Genomic DNA, 19,281 nt, shown 5'->3' on the forward strand with positions numbered 1-19,281 from the left:
CCCCCCAAAATTTTACAGTATTTGTAGTTCTTCCTGCTAATTGGCTTTTAAGGAGATTCTCATAACCAATTCAGTGGTTGAACAGTAGGGTCTGATTGGATTGGATCCAGAAATGGGCATTTGTAGTCTCTTTGTCTTCCAGAAGTATTTCCAGATAACTCCCTGCACATGTTAATTAAAAAAATGCAGGTTGTTCCCATTCCCAGAATAAATGGAACCCTGTGAATCAGGATTGTGGGAAACACCTGGAATTATAACAGACAAGTTTAATAATTACAGCACATTCAGGCCATGGACAAAGTTTTAAAATGGAACCAGTCTAATTCTTGCTAAAGGGTCATGTAAAACAAATTGAGCAATAAGCAGCACAAGAGTTTCTGTTGTAACTCAGCTCTTGCATTTCACTCAACTGGGCACTCACTGGATTATCTTTTTTTATCTTTTTAAAAGTTTATTTAATATTTATTAATTTTGATATTTTTTTATTTGTTTTATTTTCTGGTGAGAAAAATATGAAATGATGACACTACATGTTTCTGCAAATTTGTTATAGGGAAATAAGTTCAAGAGGCAGCTGCCCTAGGAAAATAAATCACACAAGTCTTAAGTTAATGATTTAATTTGTTATTGTATAATTATTGCCAAAGTGGGAAACAGACATGTGCAAGATATGTTCACATGCCAAAATAAATTAACACTGGATATTTTGCACTTTGACTTTGGTGGATGATGGTTCTATTTGGTTGCTTTGTTTTAGGCAGTGAAATATCACGGGCTGGTCCCACAAAGTAGCCATTAAGAAAATTTTTGAATATAATTATTTACCAGGGTTACATGCATAGTGCAAGCTGAGAAGTAATTTTAACCTACCTATGCTTTTATGTTCTAGATATGAATGCATTGCAGAGCCAGTACCCAAGATTACAAGATTTTGATTCAAGTCATGGCAGCTTTCAGTTACTTCACCCTTCAGATGTTCTGCTTCATAATTTACCTTGTGACATGGAACAAGATTCAGAAAATGGTGGCATGGAAGAAAAGATTGTTTATCTTTAATTACTCATTTGTAATATTAATGTAGTAGCACTTTGGGGTAGCTTTTCTAACTGTAGTTACTCTGTATTCAAATTGCTTTGCCAGTATATTATTTATTTCAAAATACAAATTTTCCCTACCCATAGGATACAAATTAAGTTATTTTTTAAAATATACCTGTAATATTTAAATTGTCACATTTGAAACATTGATGGGCTCTAAAACTAGACTTGGTGTATATATGTATATATACATATGTATTTGTATGTCTGAAGTAAGATTATTAACATTGGACTAGGTTAAGTGGAAAGATTTTTGCTTTAGATGATGTACACTGTCTATAATTTGAGCAGCTAAAATTTAAGTGCAGCTTCAATTAAAAAAATGCACCAAGTGATAACAAATTATGTAATTGAGACAGAAACAAGAACCTCAGTATTTTGCTGTTGTACTTTCTGAATGTACCATGGTGGATTTACTACAGACTTTTATAAGCATCAGTCCAGTCATTACCTCAGGTTGCTTTCCTTCAGATACACTGAACTTCAGTTCATGTATTCCACAAGCATCAGGTTGAAGAAGGCATTGTTCTGAGTTACTTTCCAAGTTACATGATCATAGTATGTATTTTATATTAGTTTCATCAGAGCACGTACACAAACATTATTGTATCCTGAAATAGTTATAAAAAGCCTAGAAAATTTTGTGCTGATAATCTAGTTTAATTCAGGTCACATGTCTCTTGGTGGGGAAAGCACACCTATTCGCTTGAAATAAGACTTCTTCTGAATCACTATATCTTTTCAATTGAATTATCACACTAGGGCCTCTGCCACATTATAGTTTAGTGGGTTATTTTTATCTTGTTTCAGTTGTGAACCTTTTGATCTATAGTCTCATGTGGTCCTAATATATCTTAACAGCAAAGAGTTTTAATAATTAATGGCCACATATTTGTCACTGCAAGCTATATTTGTTTATTATATCATTCCTTAGTAGATATTTTTTGTCATCTACCATGTACATTTTTTTTGCTTTCCAGAGATCAGTTTTATGTATTGCCTTAGAATTTGTTCTTGCCTATTGAGAGTGCCCTTTCATATCAAAAATGGCAAAATGCATGACATTTCTCTCTCACATGAGATATAAGACTAGGAAATGGAATAAAAGCAAATGTAGGATTTTTCCTATTTAAACAATAAACCTGGATCCACTTATGTTTTTTTTCACATGCACGGACTGTGATTCAGTATATATCTTTCATAATGCAGAGCTTTGGTGCACTATAATAAATAAGGATCTTTTCTGTACATTTTGCAAATGAATTGTATACTTTTTGAATGGAATTAGTATTTTCAATCTCTAAATGTATGTTTCTGTGTATGTGCTGACTTTATGTATGTAATTTCCATATGATATCGAAAAATCCCAGCTGAGCTGAATACAATTCCTAGTGATCACATGGGACACATCATTATACTTTTATTGATGATAATCACAATGTGGTATCCTAAAACTGGACTCCCTTCCTTCCTTCCTTCCTTCCTTCCTTCCTTCCTTCCTTCCTTCCTTCCTTCCTTCCTTCCTTCCTTCCTTCCTTCCATTAATAGTTGTAGGATTTCCGGGTGGGACTGCTTGTTTATGAGTCCATCCAAAGAACAGATTTGACCTCATTTAGCTTTTTCAAGAATAGCCAAGATGCTGCCATAAATCAGCGTAAAACTGCAGATGGTTTCATTACAGTGGTGAGTTCTCAGTATTTCAAGGAGTTATAATTCTTGTAAGCAAAGAGAGTCTGTCTTAGGATTCAGTCAGTAGTGTTAGTAAGTCTTGCCCTCTCCTCGTTCCTACTATTCAATACTTCCTTCAGAGAACTCTCTGTAGCTATGAATGCTATCCCCAATTTCCCTGCCACCTATATATAAAATCACTTAATTTAAACTTAATTTAAGCAATTTACAGCAAACCTGTACTAGTACTGTATGTTGCAAATTTCTAAAAACTGTGTCTCCTTTCTACTTGGTGAAAACTACATGTTTCATGTTTCCTTCCCCTTCCTTTGTTTCAGCTGTGAATGAAATGTTAATCCTCTGTTTGCAGGAGTTGTTTTTCTCACTGGAGAGATGGCCTCCCAAGTGTCCCATTTTGTAGATCCATTTGACACAGTCTAACTCTGAAAAAATACCCTTGTATGCAGCTTGGTTAGCTTGCTGAATTTTCATAATTTACTGAGATGGGACATTTCACAGTGCATGCTAGAATAGCACCATAGTGAATTGAAGGTTTGTTGTGAAGGAAGAGGGAGGGGTTGATTGTTGATTCATGAAGAACTAAAAGGGAACTTATTGACTAGTGGGTTTGAGATAAAATTTGCAGATAGGGTGAATTCTCAGAATTAGCTATTAGTTTTCTACATTTGAGCAATGATTAGCTGAATTTGCTCTCTATAAATTCCAGGGCCATGCTAAATCAGTTAAGTTCAACAGAGGGGAGGAAGATAAAATGGAGGCATTACAAATTGGGTAATAATATTTTTAAATATATTAAAATGGATAAACATTTCACATCTGTGTCCATGCAACAATGAAACATAATGGAAACAGCAGTGGCTGTTACAGGTAAGGTAGAATGTGCACAACCAACCCATAATATATTGGAGTCCATTTATTACTAGTACTCACTGTGTGTATACTACACAGTATTTGTGTACCACATATTTTCTTGGAAAAGAACAATTGCCTACAAACCTATTTCCTGCTTTCCACTGTGCCTGTGGAAGAGAAATCATGGCACATCTTTATTTACAATACTTTCAGTGATCTTCAGACCTTTAACATTAAGTATTGTCTATTTTGTTTACCCATATTCACAATAAAAGTAAATTTCATCAGTTTATAGCTTGCCTCTGTACTTATAGGGGAAAGAAAGATTTAAAACATAAACCAATGTGGTGAATCTAGGTGGTCTTTTAAGCAGTCTGTATTCTATAAGTATCCATCATTTAGACATTTTTAATGTTTATTTGAATTAAACATGAGCTTTTAGAAACATTAAGAATTCATTAGCTCAGTATTAGAGACTTAATTCCTTTCAACACCAAGAACTGTTATAGAAGAAAATCTCAATGTAGTCTCAGATATTTGGGGTATATGTAAAAAAAGTCAAGATCGCAGCTTTGCTGGATCGCAGCCATTAACTTGACATTTTTTTAATCACTACTTTCTCCCTGGATACCCCAGCACAGTGGATTCATGAAGAAATCTCTTGCAGAGCACATACATATTATAGCAGCTACTATCAGTGTTTGTGACACTTCAGTGACATTGTCTTACTCAGTTTCTTTAGACTGGAGATTTTCAGTATAGCATGGTCATCTGATTCACTTTAGGAAGAGACAGATGGAGAAACTCAAAGAAGCACAGAATGGAGTTTAAAAATGAAAAGTTAGCTTCTGAGCTCTGTTGCCAGCTTACAGATAGATTTTACATCCAGATAAGCAACCTTTGTTTTAGCTTTAGTTCACTCCACCCCTGCCTCTGCCAGCAATGTAATGTATACTTAATGCTGTCTTCCAGGTCAGTCTAAATCTGTCTCTCAATTCTTTTCACTCAGAATGACTCTTCTACTATCTTCCGCTTGGGCAGAGTCTGCTTTAAAAACAACAACACTACTGTGAGGCAAATGGTGCTGATGGAACCATCTAAAGGGAAAGAGTAAAGAGCCTAAATGAGGGGATAAATACATATCTGGAAATGTGTTCATAAGTCTCAAATTATTTTGAGGAATTGTCCTGAGGATTCCAGAAAGAATAAATTGCTGCTTAGATTGAAACTAGATACTGTAGTGAGATGGTAGTATATAAATTTAATAATTATGTGGTGGGATAAAACAGTTCTTTGCTGCATTCACTTTACTGTACTGTATTCAACTGTACTCAACTGTAGGAAGCAACAGCACACCCTAGATTAGGTCTGCCCAACTTGTAAAATGAAAGATCCTTGCAGGCTGCAAAGGAGTACATGACACGTTTGGTAGCTAGTGGAGTGGCAGCAGTGCTAGAGCTGGTGGCAGCAAAGGCTTGGAGACCTCTGGCAGCATACCTTGGTGGTGGAAGCAGTGAATTTATTACTTTTTTAAAAAAAAATTGTGGTCGGCCATGCAAGGCTGCTTGGTGAGCCGCTTGAAATCCTTGGTCCGTATATGTTGTACAGTCTGGCTTAGGGTATAGGATATTACAATAATTATCAGAATTCCCTCAAAAAAAATTAATGACCTTTTCCATCTGAAATGATCCTGACTCCGGTTGGAATCCCAAATATATAGCACTAATAGGTTTCAAATAATTCATCTATTATAACTACCCACCATTAAGAGAATGATGAAATAGTAGTGGGCTGCCTCAACTTATACTGATACGTATGACAAAATTAACTTGCAGCAAAGACAGATTGACTGTGACTACAGCAGTTCAGTTCAGAAATGACCACAAATGTTGCATGAGCTGGATTTGTGGAAAGCCTCTCTTGGCCAGGACTGCCAAGCTGGAACCATGAGGATCTCCATGGGATCAGTTTTGGAGAATACTATCCTAATCAAAATCAACTATAGAACAACTCCAGATGTGGTGTACCTAAACCCAGGGCCACTCAGTCTTGCTAAGGTTGAGTTAAGTCCAGTTCTATCCCATCCCATCCCCCATAGCATCCAGGCATTAAGAAAGATTGTTGATGGCTTTGCTTGGCAAACCAGGGATAGAGATATACAGTTCTGTATCATCTCCATATTGATGATAGGTAACTCCATGCCAATAAATTACCTCACCTAGTGGCTTTATGTGTTGGCTAAACAGGAGCAGGGAAGGAGTTTAATCTTGAGGCACTTGTAATACAAGGGTCTAGAACTGGATCTCTCCCCTTCCCTTCTGCCGCAATTGGAACCAACCCGCCAAGTGGAACCTTCTGCCTCAACATCAACATGAACTGGTAATAGTATATCAATGGCCTCTAAGGGAATGGCCAGGATTCCAACTCCATCCCAAGTCTGCCAGAGATTATCAAGCAGGGCAATCAGTGTCATCTCAGTGCTATAACTTGGCTGGAAACCAGACTTAAAGGGATCTAGATAATACTACTTCACTTCTTCTTTCTTCCAAAACTAACAAGTTAGCAAAATCTGATACACTAAAGGTAGGAGAAGAAAATACTTTAGTTTGCAGCAGAATAGTGCTGCAACAAGGTTGACATGTGAGTTCTTTCTAAGTCTCATGATGCTTACTTTTTTATTTTGAACAGAAATCCAGTGATATTCAACTTTTGTCTTGCTCTGATTTTGGACTTTGGACCTATTGCTTAGTCCCATTTTAGCCAGCTACAAGTCTACAAATCTTGCTGATCTGCAGAAGAATAAATGATCGAGGCTAGTGCCAATCAGCCAATGTTTTGGCAGTATTTTTAGAAGCTGCATAACTAGCGTCAGCAATTTGTTGCTTGAGACTGTCTCACTGTAATGCATGTTGTACATATTTATGAATGTGTTACTATGTGAATTCCTGAAATGTATCCGGTTTTTTGGCAACAGTCCTCATTCCATTAAGTACAGTGGCAACAGTTAGTGCTTGGACATTAGACAGTATGAACCAGCAGTGTGCTCCAGCTGCCAAAAAAACCAATGCAATCCTAGCTTTCAGTAACAAAGGAATAGCATCAAGATCACTATGATAGCACTGTCTATACAGCACCAATAAGTCCCTACTTGGAATACTGCCTTCAGTTCTGGTAGCCACAATACAAAAAAACGTGCTGAGATCTCAGAAAGTATGCAGAGAGCAACAAAAACAATTAGGGTCTGGAGGCTAAACTGTATGGGTGAATGGTTAAGGGAACTAGGTACATCTAGCCTAATGAAGAGAAGAATTTGGGGTGACATGATAGCTGCCTTTGAGTGCTTGAGGGGCTTCACAGAGAAGAAGGGTTGACTTATTCTCCAAAGCACCCAAGGGCAGGACAAGCAGCACTTGGTGAAAACTTGTTAAAGAGAGATCTTACCTAGAAGTAAGACATTTTCTGTAATCAATGGAACAGTTTGGCTCCTGGAAATGTGAGTGCTTCATTCTTGGAAGTTTTCAAGAAAAAAAATAGATAACCATTTGTCTGTGATATGTATAAGGTCACCTGCATTGGGCAGGGGTTGGACTAGACGATTTCCAAGTCCCTTCCAGCCTTATGATTCTGTATTCTATAAGATTGACATAGCAGATACCAGACTACCTTAAACTCATGAAGCACTGATATACAAAGGAGAGAAAAATGACTTTAAGAAAACTCACAAACTTGTTGCCCAGTCTTTAAAATGTTTTATATCCAAGTGACTTGTTGGTAGCACATCTTTATTTTGTTTTGTTTTATAGAAATAAAACTAAAAGGTAATTGTAAGCAATGAGAGGGAATAAATTTAGAGATGCTCTTAAAATGGAGAACACAGGAGATCTCAGAACCATTTAGCTCATTTCCATCACACTCCATAGGAGGATATGTTTGCCACTTTGAATTATTTGTAAAAACAATAAAGGATACAAATAAATGAATACAAACTGAATCAGGAATTTTCTGATCTGTTGTGTCTGGTTTGTAAACTGATAAAGGATTCATCACTGTGGATTTTGCTCTGCTAGTTGTTGCCAGCTAATGGGGCTGTGCTCATCTCCGTTTCAAGGGCCATTGAGCTAGCACTGTCCAAAGACATTTCCACCAATTTGTGGCTCAGCATGATGTCCTGGAGCACTGTTAGCTTCCCACTGAAGTGTTACCTATTTATTTACTTGTGTTTGCATGCTTTCAAACTGCTAGGTTGGCAGTAGCTAGGGCGAAGATGGGAGCTCACCCTGTCATGTGATGTTTGGGTCTCAAACCTGGGCTGTTAACTTTCCAGCCAACAAGTCCAGTGTCTTAGCCACTGAGCCATCGCACCACCCACAAACTGTAAACTGGAGGGAAGTGACATGGGGCATCCCATTTTGAAATACTCCACTTGAAAGCGGCAGGTGTGATTGCCTTCTGATTTCAGGACAAGGAAGAAGTCTACATGACTTGTGGCTCTTGGAATGTGATCTCAGTTGCCAGAGGCCTGCACTCTGATTAAGATTACTGCTTGATTGATGTAAGCAACACCAAGTATTATAAATCCTGAAGAGCATTAGAATGGGATAGATCAATGTCAGACACAACCAAAGTAAGTTTGAACCTTTTTAGATTATTTATGTCAAGAATCGATGATGCTATCCTGAGTTGGAAAGTGGAAAAAAAAAACAATTTAAAAAACCTCTTTTAAAGTACAAGTATTACCATCCTCATAACAAATAGTGAAAAATAGAAACTTTATTGCAATCATTATGATGTTAATTTTTAGGCACCCCATGAAATCCAACAGTTGGGTTGGTTAGAGGCATTTGCCTACTCAACAACTTTGTAGATGATTTAGAAAAACCAGTGAAACACAATTAATATGGAGTGGAATCTTCCAGATTTTGTTTTCCAGAAAACAAGCTTATGACTTTGTGCCTATGTAAAATGTTTCAATAACCACAAGGCATCTTGGGAAAGAAAATTCCAGAGACTTAAGTCATGCTGTAAATAAATTTAAAAATTAATAACAAGCTAGCAGGCTAAAATTTAGGAAAATCCCCTTTCCAACTTTGTAAGGCTTTTGTGAATACTTTGCCATGACTAGAAAAGAAACAAAGGCAGGCGGACAGGCAGATCAGACAATTTCTACTATAAGCAAAAACAAATGTCAATCTCTTATATTATTTAGAAAGAATTGTTGGTTAAACGGCAAAGCAAATATTTTGCTTTCAGCAATTCCAGTTCAATCCAATGAAAAAGAATACTATTTCAGAGTTATAGAAAAGACTAGTGAAAAGCTACTGCTAGTCAGGGTAGAGACACTCCAGGTGAGATGACTAAGGAGCTGAATATGTCTAAGCAACTTACAATCATCTTAGAAACTAAAGAGTAAGGGAGAAGATACAAAGAAGAAAACATTTTTATTTTTTTAAAAAAAATATTTTTAATACTGTATATCAGTGTTTCTTAAGTTTGGCAACTTTTAGATGCATGGATTTCAGTTCCTAGAACTCCCTAGCCTGGGGATTAAAGCTGTATATATAAATTACAAAAAGAGAAAGAGGGGGCGTGTATTTGTGTGTGTGTGTGTGTGTGTGTGTGTGTGCGCGCGCGCGGGGAGGGCTTTACCGCAAAACTGCCAAGAGGTATAAACCCATGGAGAATCAACTTATATGTGTTCATCACAAATGTGCAGCAGCTGCAGTAGGATTTGGTGGCTCCTAGTTTTGACTCATGCCAGTTACCAGGGCTGTTCTTGATATATGTCAGTAGTCTACTAGTGCACTGTCAACACACCTCACAGTGACATGTCCCGGAGTCTACCATTTGACTGTTGACCATGGTCAGAAATCGTCCCTGTAATTTAGGCACTGCAACATTAACTTGCAGGATGGTGTTGCCAGGCATGTGTAACATTGGAGAAGAAGCTCTTTCGGTTGTAACTCTGAGGATATGTGAGCCTTCTATGTGAGCAAGTGCGGTTTTTTTTGCTGCCAAGATAATTGGCATCAGACAACTATATTTTTCTTTCTCCTCTGCTCTATATGCTTCTGCCATTTACAGAGGAGAAGGAGAGATAATGGGAGAATGGCTCCTTCACTAATACTTCACTGATCTTCAGAGCAATTAGGAACTAACAGCAGAACACCCCACATTTCTCAGGACATTTGCTTTATATTGATCACTTGGTATATCTTTCTGTTGGCAGAAGTGGGAAGACACCACATTTGCAGTAAGGAAAGTAACTACTGGCAGAGGTTGCCTTGGTAGTGACCCAGGGATAGGCTGAGATGACATTGTGAATTCAGTAATTAGTAGGGTGTTTCCATGCTAGGAAAGCAAGATGGGACCATTGACAGAACTATAGAAGGTAAGTCTATCGGTAGCTATTAATCATGGTGATGGAATCCTACCTCCATAATCCTCTCAAAGCTGCTTTTTCAAAAGGCAACTGGACTATGTTTTTTCCCTTGAGGATGAAGACTTTTCACTTCTCATTCAAGAAGCTTCATCAGTTCTGGCTGGTTGCTGCTGTTGCTGCTGCTGCTGGTGGTGGTGGAAGGATTAGTTCTGATAGGTTTCACAAAAATGGTCACATTTGATTCAAACTGGCTAGCTTGTATTTTGTAACTGAGTCATGCAAGCCAGTTTTTCTGGGCTCCCTGGTGACATCTGATGGCCAACATGAGAAAGGGGATGCTGGCCTGAAGGCATCTTTAATCAGATCCAGGCAGGACTATTATGTTTTTATGTCCTTAATCATGCACTGGGCTAAATTGTTTCACAAGTTGTATCAAGTTCTTTTAAGCTTCAATGATAAACACTGTTATTTTGACAGTGGCATTTTTTTCCTATCATGTTCCTCTAGTTCAAAGTATGTTTTGGCCTGAAATTACAGTTGTTTTTGTTTTATATATATCTGTTTTCCTGCCTAATGGTATCCGAATAACATCCTTCAGTGTTTTCCTACTAGGTCATTGAAAATTCCCTCCAAATTGAGATAGGAAGTAATCCTTAAAAAGTATATTGTAAAAAGTAAAGTTCTGAATATCCTGTTATTCAGGATCACAGAAATAGCAATATGGAAGTAACTATTTCAAAATCTCATAGTTCTTCTTATTTACATTTTTTCAATGTATCCTTTATCTGATTCCCAAAGAATTAGAAGTGAGAAAAACAAAAGAAAATGAAATGAAATGAAAAAACCCAATAACTAAAATATATGATCCTAAAACCCCCAACATTATTAGAATATTCAGATCCAAATACTAGACTACGACTACAACTGATTTGGACTGATTCACATAATCTAAAACTTACATAAACAAGCAAAACTGCTAGTTTAAAACACTGGATTCATTATTCTACTTATTTAAAAAAATTAGAACAAAACACTCAGCCTGTCCAAGGAATAACATTTGAATGGTGAATGTTATTTTCAACAGTCTGCAGGCCTATTTTATTGAATACTACATGGAGGCCTAAGATAAATTTTGGCTGTAAACAAAAAGACAGGGCTATTATTTGCCCCAGCAACAAAGAGACGTGATCAAAAGGAACATGGGAAAAGCTAAAACATGTCTCATTTCTCTGCCATTTTCACTTCAAAGCCGGAGAGAGAAGATTATACTTCAGTTTCTCTTTAGAAAATAGAAGTAATCCACCTCTCTACTCCTCTTTTAATTCTTTAGTACATGGCTTGGCTCGAAGGAGTTATGGATGTGGAGTCACCTTCTGGCAACGCTTCTGGCTTGCCTCTCCTTTCAGCTTCTGGCACCATATGTGGTCTAGACTAAAGTCTGTGAATTGACCCAAGGGAGAAGGGAAGTGATATGTGGTGTTGATGTCTCATTGCTGGGGAGGAAGTGTAATGATTTCTTAGTCCCATCTGAATTAACAATAACAACACCCCCTAAGTCTGTATATTCCAGATGTGTCAGTCTAGCAGTATTATAATTTCTCAGTCAGATTTTGAATAGGAAATTATGGGATCTGAATTTCAACATATTTGCAAGGTATGATATATATATATATATATAAAAGCTTCACAGTGTCATCTTTGTAAGATTTCAGTAAATTCTTCTCCATTGTGATTTTTATTATATTCTCAGAAGTGATAATTTTGCAATCAAAGTAATCTCCATTAAAGCTATCAAGTAGGAGCATCAAACCCTTTCATTGTTTATTCTAGTGTGGCAACCGAAAGAAAGAAAACTCATGGTTGGGTGGAGGTTGATAGGAGGGAACTGAGGGCCCAAAGGGCTGGAGGATTGCCTGGCAATCAGAAATGTTAACAGTGTTGCCTTAGCACCAATAATAGCCTTCTGGTTTCCCTTCAAAGCCACACTGGTGGGGAAAGAGTAGAAAACTCTAGATTCTAATCAAGGCCAATGTAGACCCAGTGGACCATTAACATCTTTGGATACCTTGTCCTACCCTTCCTTCCTTTTCTATAATGGTAAGCTTTGCAAGCAATCCTATGTATTTAGCAAATAACACATTCTTAGAAAATAAAAATGATAAGGGGCTGCAGCTCAGGGCTTATTTGGAATGCATTCACCTCAGAAAACAAACAAACAAACAAAAAGTTAAGCATCCTATGAAGGTTGAAGTGATTATGGGGAGCAATCATCAGCTTGTCTTGTGCTAAACTGTTGTTTTATGATATTCATGGTATGCATTTTATGCATTAATAATTCAAAAATAATTTGGGATCCTAAGGAATGAAAACAAATAACTAACTGTAGAGCCATTCTGCCTCACATCTAGTGTTATGTTTACAATGGATCTCATTTCCCAATCAAATAATAGGATGTACTATTTTTACTTCTGGGGATTCTGTTACAAAGATTGTGAAGACAATTATGGTTTGCCTCATTTCTATATAAGTCCCATGGGAGATCAGTCAGTTTTTATTAATGCATCCAACAATGTTGGGAAGAAAGGGAGGGAAGGAGAGAAAGACCTCCCGTACCAGTAGACAGAGAAATATATTTTGCCGCTGAATTGTGCTACCACTAATTCAGTCTTAGAAAACATGCAAAGAATTTGCACATAACACTCCATTTTTAAGCTACAGTATATAAGCAATGAAAAATAAAATTTTAATAAAGATAGAAAAGTGTCCCAACAACCAAACCCAACACATTAACAGCATGTGACTCATTTAATCTTCAAAGCTTTACCCTGAAAGTTTTATAATCCATTTAATCAATATTGTTTTGCAAGGAAAAAAATACCCCACAGTTGAGACTAATGCTGCGTTTCTACTTATATTTGGAATAGTAATTTCGTATTATTAAAGAAGAGAATAACATTATTTTCAACTTCATGGTACAATTGTACTTTTTAAATAATTTTTAAAAAGACAAAGTTCTTTCTCTTACTAAATTCCGCCCTTTTCATATTAGTTATTTCTCTGAGCCCATCTGTGTGCTGTTCTACTGTAGCTTATTAGAAGATCAGAAATAAAAATTTAAATGTGTTAATTTTATAGGAGATTTACACTGGCTTCATTATATTAAATTAGCATTATATTAGCTAGTTATAATGTAAAAATAATTCACAAATGCAACTTCTGATATGGAATTACTGCTAAACAAACAAAGGTTAATTTAGTGGCTCTGTTCTGGGCCAGTGCTCTTCAACATCTTCATCAACGATTTGGATGAGGGGATAGATGGGAAACTTATCAAATTTGCAGACGACACCAAGCTGGCAGGAATAAAAGATAGGCTTAAGATCTGGACAGACTTGAACACTGGATAGGCTTAAGATCTGGACAGACTTGAACACTGGGCGCTATCTAACAAAATGAAATTTAATGGTGAAAAAATTAAGGTTCTACATTTAGGCAAGAAAAACCAGATGTACAGGTACAGTATAGGTGGTACCTTGCTCAATAGTAATAACTGTGAGAGGGATTTCGGAGTCCTAGTGGACAATCACTTAAATATGAGCCAGCAGTGTGCTGCAGCTGCCAAAAAAGCCAACACAGTGCTAGGCTGTATTAATAGAGGGATAGAATCAAGATCATGTGAAGTGTTAATACTACTTTACAATGCCTTGGTAAGGCCACACTTGGAATACTGCATCCAGTTTTGGTCACCACGATGTAAAAAAGATGTTGAGAATCTAGAAAGAGTACAGAGAAGAGCAACAAAGATGATTAGGGGACTGGAGGCTAAAACATAAGGAAGGGTTGCTGGAATTGGGTATGTCTAATTTAATGAAGAGAAGGACGAGGGGGACATGATAGCAGTTTTCCAATATCTCAGGGGCTGCCACAAAGAAGAGGGAGTCAAGCTATTCTCCAAAGCACCTGAAGGCAGGACAAGAAGCAACGGATGGAAACTAATCAAGGAGAGAAGCAACCTAGAACTAAGGAGAAACTTCTCCTTAGTTAGAACAGTTAGAACAATTAACCAGTGGAACAACCTGCCTCCAAAAGCTGTGAATGCTCCAACACTGAAAGTTTTTAAGAAGAGACTGGACAGCCATTTGTCTGAAATGGTATAGGGTTTTCTGCCTGGGTAGGGGATTGAACCAGATGACTTACAAGGTCCCTTCCAACTTGATGATGATGATGATGATGATGATGATGATGCCTCTAAGCAAGAAGACTTCCTTCCCCCCAACTAGAAGTCTGAATTGGCAAACCCTCTCTTTGCCCTATCACACATGACAAGACTGATATGAAAGATACCAGAATCTAAATGAGGTTGGATAAATACTTAATATTTGGGAGGATGAAGGCCTCACTGAACAAAAATTAAAAAGCTGGTGGCACCATCGGTTGGCAGATTATGGTTTCCAAAGTGTACCAAGTGATGTGATCTAAACTTTGAGTCTTTTCAATAATGTTTGAGAGCCCTAGGGCAGTAGCCCCCAACCTTTTGAACACCAGGGACTGGTTCCGTGGAGAGAGGTTTTTCCCCGTATCGGAGGGAGCATGGTTTTGCGTGCTGCCTGCATCCCGCGGATGGGGCTTTGCTTGTTTGCATGGCCCAATTTCTGGCATGCCACAGACCAGTGCCGGTCCACGGACTGGGCGTTGGGGACTCCTGTCCTAGGGAATAAATGGGTGCCTTAATAATTACAAAAGCAACAATTTATGCTTTAAATCCTGCCCACTTTTGAATGTGGTTTTTTACATGCTATGCGAAGCTGAAGTGGTCTTCAAACTGTCAAATAGTGCACTTCTAATTTACTGAGGAAAAAGTATGTCATTTAGATACACTTTGAGACCTTTGTTTCTCATAGAAATCTGTCTCTGAGCCCATTATCTAGGATATATTTCTGAAATATTATAAACATACTACATAGGTTGGTAAGACAGCATGCCACCATGCTGGTCTGGGCTTACTGTGGTATCAGCACCATCCATAAAATACATCCCACTTTCTTAATACATATGTAGGCTCTATATCTATTCATTAATGTAACTACATTTTACTAGTTAGTATAAGAGGAAAATAAAGAGAAAAGATTGCTACAACAGGAACACTTATTACATTATGCAAACTATGGATTTGCTCAAGCAATAAGTTCCCTTATTTGCATAATGGGAGTCATCTGTCTCTGGGAAAGTGCCCATGTCTGCCCATGGCTCCAGATTAGGCAATGCTTTCAGACAATGTTTTGGACAACTGTTCACAATGAAGAAAAGTTAAACCCTGTTTTAGATTATTTCTGCAACATAACTCTAAATTGTATTGTTAATGTCTTACTTGACTAATATCTGCTACTTGATTAGTACTTGACAAATATCTTCTTTCCGGCGTTAAAATATATTTAAAGTCAGGCTTTTAGGATGACAACTATTGCAGTCTTTCTACCCATTCTTTTATGCCTGAAATGGCTAAACTCAGAATCTATAAGAGTCTTAGACATCACCCAGCAAATGCATTTGGATGTTGTTGCCAACTCTCAGTGGTCGGTTTCAAATCAGAATCCTTTTACAATCAAATCAAATCAAATCAAATCAAATCTTTATTATGGTTATAGATCAAGCCAAACCTTTTATATTGGGAAATGATTTATTCAGCTTGTTTTCTCAGGTCCCTGTAGGCTCATTCACTCTCAATTGTATTAGATGGAGGCACAGTTGGACTCCATTCACTGAAAAATGATGTCCTTATGGTCCAAATGAATCCAAGATGCTTTCACATGTATTTTTCCATTTCCTTTTTACACCAGTATATGTGCAATCATAATTTTACTGCCATTTAACAAAATCTACATTTTGTATGAGGGAGAAACGATCCATTTTCTACTTGCTGATTGAAACCTATTACCAACAATAGAGTTGCTAAGTTTCTATCTGTTGCAATTCACATAAGACAACATAAGATGTTCTAATCTTGGAGCAATGATATGAAATGTCTTTACTATGGTAACTCTATTTTATTCCTATTTTTATTTTATCTTTTGTTTTATTGTATTTTATTTAACTTTTCTGTACTCTGGTTTTAAATCTAAAGTTTTTACAACACTGTTATATTGATTTTAGCTGCATTCTGTCATATGTTTTTGAGTTTTTCTTTTTCTTTTGCAGGTCATTAGATGTAGCTAAATAAGTTTGATTTGACACGGTTTGTACAATATTCTTTCAATTTCCTCTCTATTTGAATTCATAGATGTGAAAAATATATCTTGCAGGAATTTCTCACAGACCAATACAATGAAGTTGATGCAAAGTGACACAAATTATTATCAATAAATATGACTAAGAAAACTTATCCTTAGGGATGTGTGAAATATTTTTTATATCCCAGGCTTAATTTGGTAATTAAGATGATTGTTATTGCTGTATCCAACAGATGTATTTATTTTATCAAGAAAGTTAAGCTATTTATAAAGAAAAAGGGCATTTAAAAGGAAACGTCTGTCACTATATTCTGTGGTATGAGAATTGTTCTACATGATAATGATATAACATTTAAAATAAAGTCACCCCTCTGAAGGAGGTTATTTTACTACAGTTAAACTCTGGTATTATGGAAATAATGTAGAAATATTTCAATAATTATAATTATAATTTGAATGAATATGGAGCACAATAGTTTCATACTAAACATAGCAGTGGGTCAGCATAGTCTATAAAAAAGAATTGTTCCTATGACAACAATATGGAAATTGAATTAAGGTCTTATCCAATGTTGCAAATGATGCTTTTTAATTTTAGCTTCCTGCTTGTAATTAGTATATATAAGGTGACCAACTTTTTTACAATGAGAAGGAGGACACAAATAAATTGAAGAAAAAAAAGTGAGTCTAATGCGTGCATGTGTGCCGTGTTGTGTTTCAGTAAGAAGTAAACAATGCCACTTGCGTGCGGCGTACTCTTGCGCGTGGCGCACTCTCTCAAAACAATTCTCCTGTGTGGAGCGCATGCGTCTCATAATCGCGTCTCTCCGCACTGTACTGAGCCTTGACGAATCGTCATGTCAAATACAAATACGTCACATCACATGCAACAGATCAGCTCGGCATCGATCGAATACAGAGATTTACAGATTAGTCTTCAAATATCGAAAAGGAGGACATATAGGAGGACACTTTTTGAGAGAGGACAGAACTTACAAAAGAAGGACTGTCCTCCCTAAAGGAGGATGATTGGTCACCTTAGTATATATATACGGAAATGTGTGTAATAGGAAGTTGTGAAAACCTTATATTTTTCATCCACTTTCAAAAATCTGAACTACCTGATTTTTTTTAAAGAAAAATATGAGTTCCCAATCAAGCTTTTGAGTCAATTGAAAGTGAAATTGTCTTCTTTGTCCTATGTTTGTGCTTGCTTGAAGTAGATGGAGCTTTAATATTACCGCTGGGCTTGTAATAAAAATGGAAATGTGTCACATTTTGATGAGCTCTGTCACACTTGGAGCTTTTTCTCATTTTCATGTGATAACTACATCACTAAAATGTCCCAGGAACCTCTGTTACTGTTTTCATGCTTGTCCTTCATCTGATCCATAGCCCATGTCTAAAGCAGCCTGAAGTCATTCTGATCTCTACCAGTGTTGATGTACTGTTCCCCCCCCCTCCACTAACTACTGCACAGGGTTTGCAATGTATACACTCTTAGTTTTATTCACCGGAGTTACATGACCATTTCACATAAGTGATTATGGTGGCCAACACAATAAAAATATTATTTTTGCTATATCAGCCATTTGGTCAGTGATGCAGTCTGAGGATTTCTGTTGTCTCCTTAGGGCCGTCTCCTCTGATTCCTGGTTCCTGTTTTCTAGGCCCGTTCTGCTTTGGGCAGTAGGAGAGCCTTGTTATTTCAAATAGATTCTCTCCTTATACCTCTCAAATCTCAACTGATCCCCAGCTTGGATCTGTTTGAGCAACAGCTGACCAGAGATAGTAAGGAGGAGACCGCATGATAAAGCAAGAAAGAGAAAGTGAGATAGCATTCTTTTCACAGCTTTATTGCATTTATTTATTCACTGCACCTACCAATTGTTGTTTGGCCAATTCTGAACATGGTTTAGCACTTTTTTGGGGGAATAGCATTAAACTCACTGCAAAAGAGCTGATAATTGTGCTCTTTTTGAATACAATCATGCAAAATGCTTGCACAAAACCAGCCTTGGTTCTCCTCACTAGTTCCATCCCATATAAGATGATTGGTGAATAATTTCCTGTCAGCACAAAGAATAGTGAATAGCATATGCACTTGGCTTTGAGAAAGAGGTATTGGCATCTTTCTGTCTAATTTAGTTTTTTGTTTCACTGAACTAGTCATTATTGTTAAGCCAAATCCTAATGTCCTTCCCTGTTCAGAGTTTCTGTAAACATTTTCAGGAAAAGTACAAGGGAAAATTTTGAAACTAGTCTTTCCATTATTTCACTTTAAGATAAGGTGATCTCCCCTTTTCTTCTTTGCAGACTTTAACAGGAGCTCAAATCTATACAATTTCTCTTCATTGCTTTTAATTTCTATTCAGCCTTCATGATCAGACCAAATTAAATGGGAGATGAAGGGCTTGATTCATTGTCATTATTTGGTATTATTAGTATTGTTGTTGTTGTTTTTATTACTACTACTACTACTACCACCACCACCACCAAGCATGCAATTTAGTAAAACAGAAGAGGCAACTAACTGAACCAAAAATGGTTTATAATTCTCCTCTATGACATTTGTGTATGGATGGAAAATGTCCCACTGGTACAATTTCTGAATATAGAAACAATTTCCAAAACCTCCAAACTTTTCTGTTTCATTTCTCTTCTCTTGGAAACTGTAATGCTAAACTAAAAAAGAATTTGCTTAGGTACCTGGTAAATAGATATTGACAAGGGCTTCAGCATTCAAATGATATGTGTTTATGGTCTCATTCTAAAACCACTGCTGATTATTACTGTTGTATATATGTAAGAGCAAGGTTGGTTTTTGTAAGCTAAATATTGTGAGATTAAATAATTTTAATTTGTTCAACTGCTTTGGTAATTCTAGAATTATAGCTCTATACTAACGTTCCCATGGTTCTGAGGCAAATTTTTAGCCAATTTATTTCATCATTTTGGTATTTTAATTGCTCAGTTCCAGTAACTTACAGTCTTTTTCAGTTCCTTTTGAGCTACTCTGCTGTTATTTGGTATTGAA

General features: G+C 36.8%; 1 protein-coding gene across 1 annotated transcript in view; it reads left to right on the plus strand.

The window, feature by feature from the left end:
* ARHGEF28 (Rho guanine nucleotide exchange factor 28) overlaps nt 1-2,538 on the plus strand; it is a gene marked incomplete at its 5' end in the record, with an annotated part of 30,923 nt that extends 28,385 nt beyond the window's left edge. Inside the window, one exon of the mRNA XM_015820149.1 lies at nt 890-2,538. Coding sequence (XP_015675635.1) covers nt 890-1,056 — 167 coding nt within the window. The remainder of the gene's footprint in view (nt 1-889) is intronic.
* Nucleotides 2,539-19,281: the final 16,743 nt, after the last annotated feature.

Source organism: Protobothrops mucrosquamatus, unplaced genomic scaffold (genome assembly GCF_001527695.2).
Source record: "Protobothrops mucrosquamatus isolate PMUCROS unplaced genomic scaffold, P.Mucros_1.0 scaffold1076, whole genome shotgun sequence".
In the NCBI taxonomy this organism is placed as follows: Eukaryota; Metazoa; Chordata; class Lepidosauria; order Squamata; family Viperidae; genus Protobothrops; species Protobothrops mucrosquamatus.